At 44.3% G+C, this 8,999-nt stretch overlaps 1 protein-coding gene across 1 annotated transcript in view; it reads right to left on the bottom strand.

Moving 5' to 3' along the window:
• Window positions 1–7,279, bottom strand: part of FOXO1 (forkhead box O1) — a 46,880-nt gene extending 39,601 nt beyond the window's left edge. Inside the window, exon 1 of the mRNA XM_032213476.1 lies at window positions 6,453–7,279. Within this exon, the coding sequence (XP_032069367.1) occupies window positions 6,453–7,019 (567 nt within the window). The 5' untranslated portion in view covers window positions 7,020–7,279. The remainder of the gene's footprint in view (window positions 1–6,452) is intronic.
• Between the last annotated feature and the right edge of the window lie 1,720 nt (window positions 7,280–8,999).

Raw genomic sequence — 8,999 nt, 5'->3', positions numbered from 1 at the left:
TCATATGCATAAATAAAAACCTTTAACGGTCTATTTTTAAGAAAATTTATGTAGAAAAAAGTGCCTGAATTACCCTGAAAAAGTTCAAAATAGTTTCTACTGAATAAATATTTTCTACTGAATAAATATTTTCATTAGAAGGGTGTTAGATTACATATATAAAGTCATAATAAACTGTAAGCCACCCAGTGTCGCTGCATCAGTGAGATGGACAGCATAAAAATTTTAAAATATAATAATATAGTATTAGTATTTTGTGTTGTGTTGTGTTGTGTTGTGGTATGGTATGGTATGGTATGGTATGGTATGGTATAGTGTACAATACAGTATAATATAATTAAAACAATGCAAATAGTATATCCAAGTAAAAAAATACTCCAATTCTATTTTTGACATTAAAAGCAGTTTTCCAGATATGAAGTGCTGGAAATTCACGTGTTTTTCATAAGCTTGCAAAGTGGATAGCAAGGCATAGTATACAGGTGGAGGATGCCAGATGTTTTGTTATTCTTTGGGGGGGGGGAGGTGGTGGCAGCATAAAAAAACCAATCAATTTGCCAAAGAGGAAAGCTCTGAAACTCAGCATTTTTCATGCGAATAACTTATATGGGTAAAACTGACATACTTTTCTCATTTAATTTAATTGGTAAAAGTGCAGAGTCACAGTCCCATGATAGGTGGCCACATAAATCATTTAAATCAGGGGGTGTCCAAACTTGGGAACTTTAAGACTTGTGGACTTCAACTCCCAGAATTCCCCGGCTGGCTAGGGAATTCTGGGAGTTGAAGTCCACAAGTCTTAAAGTTCCCAAGTTTGGACACCCCTGATTTAAATAAACAAGCAACATCCAATGATTTATTTACAAATTTAAGAAGTTCTAAATATAGCACTTTTTTTCTACTTCTGTGAATCTTCCTATCAGTGGGTTTTGAATTAACATCACAGATCAGCATTTTTTCTGCAGATAAGTCTATTCAGGAATAAGCACATTTATTGTCACCACTTCATTATAAAACTTACGTTTAGCGTTGCAATGATCATGGAGCTTAAGCAGGTAATAGATCCTAAAATATTTTATTTAATATTTCATTAATATTTTATTAATGAAGAGTTGTTGCGAGACATTAAGAATTTCAGCTCCCACCTGAACTGGAAGTCCTGACTGTGAACTCCACCTGAAACAGCGTACATCTATGCAAGCATGATAAATAGACAATCTGATAAATTCGTGTTGCATGTATGAAACAATAATGCAAAAATAGTATCTTCAATGTTATAATACTGGACCAGTGATTTCCATTTTTCCAGCATAGGAAACATATGCAAGACCGTTTAAAGGAAAAATATAATTTTGCAGCATAGGATGGCTGGGATTTAAAGAAATACAAGCTGCTTTTTTTTTTTACTTTTTGAAAACGGAATGAGGAGGAAACATTGTTAGCACATCACTGAGAGGTCCTGAGTTTCTACACTGTTTCCTATCATAGGCTGTCATTTTTTCCACTCTAATGAGAGATCATCAAAGTGTCAAATGAAACCAGGAAATCTGAGCTGCAGACAAAGAAATTATTTCTTATATCCGTGCTTCAGACAAATACAGATAATTCAGAATTCCTTTCTCACTTCACTTGTAAAGCACATTTGGAGCTTCACAATAATTCCACTGTCCAACTGATCGTGATGTTCCTTTTTAGTTCATGCAGTACAACTTGGAACAGTTGGTCACAATGCGGATAATTTTTTTTAAATCTTCTTGAGGCAACCCTAGTATTTCAGAAATGAAACTCTGTTATTGTTTTTTTTTAATGTGTATATTGTTTGAAAATATTTTATTTAATGGTATATTGTTATACCAGTTGTATCTCTTTAAAAACTTCCTTTTAAGAAATCCACTCTTATGTGTATTACTTCATCCTTTTGGATTTTGGTGTGGAGACTTATTCATGTGCTTCAGAAGCAGAGCGACTTCTATACTTTTTCACTTTTCAGAATTACTAAAATGACCCCTCAGGATACAATTGTAATTCCTGGATATTTCTAAACTTCAGGTTACCTCTGACCATTGACTATCCTGGCATGGCTTTACAGGAATTTTAGCCCCAAACAGTCAGTTGCCAACTTTTGCCCAAAAGTTTAAGGAACATTTAAGAATGGGAGAGTCACAGTTTTCATTAGCAACAAATGTAGCACTTTAAGTAACCAGAAACTAAAAATACTCAGGAAACAGATGATCTCTTTTCTTAAAACTGAGAAGAATTGCTGCTTTGTTTGTGTATTCCTTTCTAATATGGAATATCTAATTCACATGGATAGGCTGAAGCTCCTATTTTATTGGTTATAACATTGTCTTCAATTTTGACTCCAGGAAACAAGTAAACTGAATCAACTACACAAATTGTGGGCAAGGATAATTGACGCGCAAAATATAGCCTCTCATTATCAAGACAACCCCTGCCTTCTCGAGGTGCCCACCGTTTTCCAACAGAAGGGGCTCTGTCGACTCTTGGGCCCGGCGAGCTCAAGTAGTACTCAGCCTAGAATCATGGATCCCGTTAATTCGGGATACATGCGCCTCTACAGCGAAGGGATTGGCGATGCCGTACCGACGCTAAAGACTTAAGTCAAAAGTCAAACTACACAAATGTCACATACTAATTTTCACCAGCAGTAACAGGTAAGTTTGTCATCAACAGTCTGTATACTGACTTATGAATATAGAGCACAGTGCAATCTGCATTATCACTTTGACGTATGGATGAGTAAATCTATTTTATTTGATTTACTTTTTGAGTAAAACTTATATTCAAAATCAAATTGACAAATCCATCAGTTCAAGCAGAGGGCATTGAGGGGTGTGAACAGCTATATCTCCAAGCTTGTTTGCAAAACTAAAACACTGATAAAGACCCACATCCTATACTAAGAGTCTCCTTTTAATCCTATCATACCAAACCATCTTTCCACATCTCTATAAAATGGAACAAAATTGTTATTGACATGTAACCTGGGCAGGTTACAGTTCATTTTTTAAGATTCAAATAAACTGACTCACACAAATTTCTTAGCGCTCAATATCTTTCTCCAGAATTAACAATTAGAGATTGTTGAGGATTAGATTTATTAGATTATATCACCAAACCCCTGAAGGAAATATAGAATTTTAAATACAAGTTTTTATCCATTTTTAATCCATATTTGTACAGAAGCCACCGTGAGCAGAAAAATATATATAGCATATTTGGCAATTCCTCTTCTCTGTACAATTCACCACACCATTTTCCATGTTGTTTTGAAGCCTTCAGAGCAGATTGGAAATGCAAAAAAAGAAGGCAAATCACTGAAAACTACTTCTGGCTGCTTCTACTCATAGAAATCGCAGATAACTCAAAGAGTATTTCTGCAGCACAGGGAGCCAATAGGCTGTGATCTATATGCAGATTTTACAACAGAGGGTGCTTATTTTTTCTAGGGTCACCAGATGTGGCCTGCAAAACCCAGGACAATTACTAGATGGGAGCAAACAAAATGGAGTTTTCTGTGTCTCTTTCCTGCCATCTACTGGTCACTGGGATTCTTACAGCTCAGACCTGATTTCTCTAATTTTATCCAAAGACAGGTGTTTTTTATTATCATGTATAATTATTTCAAAGTAAATATATTACCAAGATTTATAAAAACTAGATTTTACTTGAATATTAAAAATTGCTGAATAGAAATGTAATGGAAGCAGTGTAAGTGCCATTTAGTTTTGAATCAATCAAATGCAAGACAATTATTTGTGTCTGGGGAAAAGGATATATTTATTTGATATAAATTTAACCAAATTAATCTGAACTTTAAACCAGAACACAGTAGTCCTTGATTTCCAATTTTTTAGAATGTATATACTATTAAATGTACTCTCCAGAGAATTATATAAAAAGGGCATTTCAAGGAAAAGTACTTGCCAAATAATGCAAATATTGAGGAATACACAAATATTTGAATTGACTTCTTAAGCGATTCAGACACTGAATAAGACACAACAGATGCTTATTACAGAATACTGAATATTGTACATATTTTTCATGCTAGCCTATTCAGTAGGCATCAGCAGCTAGAACCTTGCACAGCCATGCTATTTAAAAATATTCATCAGCACACATTTTCCTGGGTAAAAAAGCTTCACCAAGAAAAGCATTTTTTTCTCTAAACTACTTAAAGGCAGGAACACTTCCTTCTTTCATACCGTGTTAGTACATAGCAGATTTCTGTAGAGAAGTTCAGTATTTGTGACATACTCAAATTATAGCTGTCTACATAAACAACAGAGATCAATTATATGTGAAATTACATCCAGACAAAAGGAAACTGGAAATAGTTTCTTACTGAACATTCAATCTCAACAATCCGTAAACATTTGAACAGCTACTTTACTGCATTGCCCATGACTTCATTGAAGTGTGTTTCCTATATTCCGTTCCTGAAAATGAAAACTATTGGTCGGTTCATTGTATTTATGAAGTCTATTTATCAGAACTGCAAATATTGAATTAATTAAAACTAACAATATGAAGCTAAACTTTAAATCTGGGGGTTATGCTTTGTTTAATAATATGTTAGCTAAGCAAATGATGACTGTTAACTAGTTTTTTTCCAGAAATGGAGATGGGAAAGCCAACAAACTATTTCTTTTCTCAAATGATATGCTACCAAGTTCTACTGCTCATATATTTCCATAATATTCTTCTGAGATTGACAATTCTGGGCACCACCAAAAGGCTAACTTTGATGAAGATTGCCACCGCTCTCCCTCAATACATTTGTCCTTTTTTCTACCAGTAATTATCACATTATAACATTGGGAATTTGTTGTGAATTAACAGTATATCTCCTTAATATATTAATAATTTATCACTTTTGCTTCTACCAAAAAATGTCAGCTCCATTTTTTTCCCTTTCGAAAGTATGCAGATAATATTTGTACGCTACTTTACTGAATTTAAATAGCGAGTGAGAATTCAGGAGCCAAAAAAACATATCCACTCCCATGAGAAATTCTCTCAAATGTTAGTAAGCTGTAATATCTTGCCCACTGCAAGGACCCCCTCTCCAAAACTAGTCATTTCAACTAATCATTTCCCTCCATTAGGTAACATCTGCACCAAGATACATTAGTAAAATATGAGTGTAGCAGTACCTTTCTTTTTTTTAAAAAAAACCACCAAACTATACTGTTGAGAACTGTTATACAGTATTTGTTTCTCCTAATTTGTACTTTCTCAAAGCTATCAGATATAGATGCTTAACGTGAATTAACTGACTATGGCTATGAACGCTGGTAGATTTCCGAGAAGGAAGAAAATCTGCCTTGGTATAATGTGGAAGCAATATAGAAAGAAGTCAACTTTGCACTGCAATACAGCTAGACCTGTAAATATCCAGTTACTCCTCAATCCAACCTTAGCCAACATGACACCCTCCAGATGTGTTGGACTACCGTGTGGGAGCGTGATAGACTCGAAGAGCATCACGTTCAGAAAGGCTGCATTAGTCAAGCAAAACTGCTCAAGTGCCTGGATCACTCAAGGGCCTCTCAAAAATACCAGAGGAAATGACACAGCTGTGCTTGAAACCAGCTGTCTAGCGAGTTATGTATAGCAACTGGGACAAAGACAGGAAAGGAGCAAAGGATCTGGGGACCCTTCTTCAACCTAACACTGCCCAAGCGGCTCTCCATCTGAGTACACCAAGAAGAAAGAGGAAGCAGTGGGAAACTGAAAATCCGCGAAAACCCACCCCAGCATCAATAGGAAGGGGGGAAAGTGACTGCATACTAGCCAACTACAGGTAGCCCTTGACTTACAATAGTTCACTTGGTGACCGTTCAAAGGCTACAATGGTACTGAAAAAAAGTGACTTGTGGCCATTTTTCACACTTACGACCATAGCAACATCCCTCAAGGTCACGTGATCAAAATTCGGAGGCTTGTCAACTGGTTCATATTATGACCTGGGGTCATGTGATCCCCTTTTGCGACCTTCTGTGAAGTCAAATCAATGGGGAAGCCAGATTCACTTAACAACCCTGTTACTAACTTTAACAACTGCAGAAATCCACTTAACCACTCAAATGGGGCAAAACTCATTTAAGCAACGAGCCCCAATGGGCTCAGTTGTGGTCGTTAAGTCGAGGACTACCTGTAGAGATTATCCCGCTGGCTCTCTGCAGGTTTGGGGAGGCAGGAAACGGAGGAAACCACAAGGGTCTTGAGCAGCTAAATTGCTCGGCTCTTTCCACTTCCCTCCTCCTCTCCTCCGCCGGCCTCACGTTACCTCTCGGCGAGGCAGAGTCTGTGTCTTTCCGCATTTCCTCTACGGCGAAAGCAAAGTTGGCCGGAGTTGGCCGGGCGGGGGCGGGCGATGCCCCCGACCACAAAGCCCCCCTCCCCAAACCCCGGAGCCTGCTAACCTTCCATCCGGCGGAGCTGTTGCTGTCCCCCTTGTCCTTGAAGTACGGCACGTTCTTGACCATCCACTCGTAGATCTGGGAGAGAGTGAGCCGCTTCTCCGGGGCGCTTTCGATCGCCTTCGTGATGAGGTCCGCGTAGGACAAGTTGCCCCAAGCGTTGCGGCGGGAAGAGCTGCTCTTGCGAGGGCCCGTCACCGAGGCCAAGGCGGCGGGCCCTGCATGCTGCTGCTGCTGCGGGTGCTGAAGGCACGGGAACTCCCCGCAAAGGCAACCGCCTGAAACTCCGAGGTCTCCGGCTCCGGAGCTGCCCGCCTCGAAGCCTTCGCCTCCGCCCGCTTCCAGCAAACTCAGCAGGTCACCGCCGGCGGAGGAAGAGGAGGAGGCGCCGAGGGCCGTGACCAGCCCGCAGCGGGACGGAGACGCGGCCCTCGCCGGAGTTGCAGTGGGCGTCTGTCCCGGGCTGGACGGGGCGAGCTCCGGACGGGGCAGAGGCCAAGTGCAGGACCTCGGCCGAGCCAGAGGCTGGAAATCGGGGTCGGTCTCCACGGGGTGAGGCGCCTCGGCCATGGCGAAGGAGGAGAGGGGCTGGGGGTGGGGGGGAGAGAAGAACGAGGTTTCTTGAGCCGGGCGGGCGGCTTCCTCGTCTGGCAGCGGCCTCCTGTTGAGCGCCAGACGCCACTTGACAAACTCCAACTCCGTCCCGCGGCGGCCGCTCGTTCGCTGGCTGGCTGGGCGACAGGCGGGCAGGGTTCGCGCAGTTAGCTCGACGTCCTGGCTGGGGAACGAGCGTCAGCCCCGCCCACTCCGCCCGGGCCTAAGGGACGAGCGCGAGGGGGCGGCCCAAAGAGCCGAAAGAAACGCCCCTAAGGCTTTGCCCGCCTGGGTGGAGGGAGGCGGGGGCGGTCTCCTCTGCCCTGGGGAGGGAAGCGCGTCGGAGCATTTTCCCCCGCCCTACACACACAGACACACACGCACGAACTATCGCAGTCCACCCCCACAACGCACCACACAGCTGGACTTTCGCAGTCCAAGCCCCCCCACTACACACAGCTGGACTTTCGCAGTCCAAGCCCCCCCACTACACACAGCTGGACTTTCGCAGTCCAAGCCCCCCTACACATTCACAGCGGCAGTTCCGCAGTTCAACCCCCCCACAGCTGGACTTTCCAGTCCAAGCCCCCCCCCACTACACACAGCTGGACTTTCGCAGTCCAAGCCCCACCACAGCTGCACTTTCGCAGCCCAAACCCCCCTACACACACAGCTGGACTTTCGCAGTCCAAGCCCCCCACAGCTGGACTTTCGCAGTTTAACCCCCCACAGCTGGACTTTCCAGTCCAAGCCCCCCCCACTACACACACAACTGCACTTTCGCAGTCCAAGCCCCCACCACTACACTCACAGCTGGACCTTCGCAGTTCAACCCCCCACAGCTGGACTTTCCAGTCCAAGCCCCCCCACTACACACAGCTGGACTTTCGCAGTCCAAGCCCCACCACAGCTGCACTTTAGCAGCCCCAACCCCCCCTACACACAGCTGGACTTTCGCAGTCCAAGCCCCCCACAGCTGGACTTTCCAGTCCAAGCCCCCACCACTACACACACAGCTGCACTTTCGCAGTCCAAGCCCCCACCACTACACTCACAGCTGAACTTTCCCAGTCCAAGCCCCCCACTACACACAGCTGGACTTTCTCAGTCCAACCCCCCCACTACACACAGCTGGACTTTCCCAGTCCAAGCCCCCCCACTACACACAGCTGGACTTTCGCAGTCCAAGCCCCCCACAGCTGGACTTTCCAGTCCAAGCCACCACCACTACACACACAGCTGCACTTTCGCAGTCCAAGCCCCCACCACTACACTCACAGCTGAACTTTCCCAGTCCAAGCCCCCCACTACACACAGCTGGACTTTCTCAGTCCAACCCCCCCACTACACACAGCTGGACTTTCCCAGTCCAAGCCCCCCACAGCTGGACCTTCGCAGTTCAACCCCCCACAGCTGGACTTTCCAGTCCAAGCCCCCCCACTACACACAGCTGGACTTTCGCAGTCCAAGCCCCACCACAGCTGCACTTTAGCAGCCCCAACCCCCCCTACACACAGCTGGACTCTCTCAGTCCAAGCCCCCCACAGCTGGACTTTCCAGTCCAAGCCCCCACCACTACACACACAGCTGCACTTTCGCAGTCCAAGCCCCCACCACTACACTCACAGCTGAACTTTCCCAGTCCAAGCCCCCCACTACACACAGCTGGACTTTCTCAGTCCAACCCCCCCACTACACACAGCTGGACTTTCCCAGTCCAAGCCCCCCACAGCTGGACCTTCGCAGTTCAACCCCCCACAGCTGGACTTTCCAGTCCAAGCCCTCCCCCACTACACACACAGCTGCACTTTCGCAGTCCAAGCCCCACCACAGCTGCACTTTAGCAGCCCCAACCCCCCCTACACACAGCTGGACTCTCTCAGTCCAAGCCCCCCACAGCTGGACTTTCCAGTCCAAGCCCCCACCACTACACACACAGCTGCACTTTCGCAGTCC

The sequence above is a fragment of the Thamnophis elegans genome, chromosome 3, assembly GCF_009769535.1.
Source record: "Thamnophis elegans isolate rThaEle1 chromosome 3, rThaEle1.pri, whole genome shotgun sequence".
In the NCBI taxonomy this organism is placed as follows: Eukaryota; Metazoa; Chordata; class Lepidosauria; order Squamata; family Colubridae; genus Thamnophis; species Thamnophis elegans.
The sequence above is the reverse complement of the archived record's forward strand: the minus strand, read 5'-3'. Positions and strand labels throughout refer to the sequence as shown.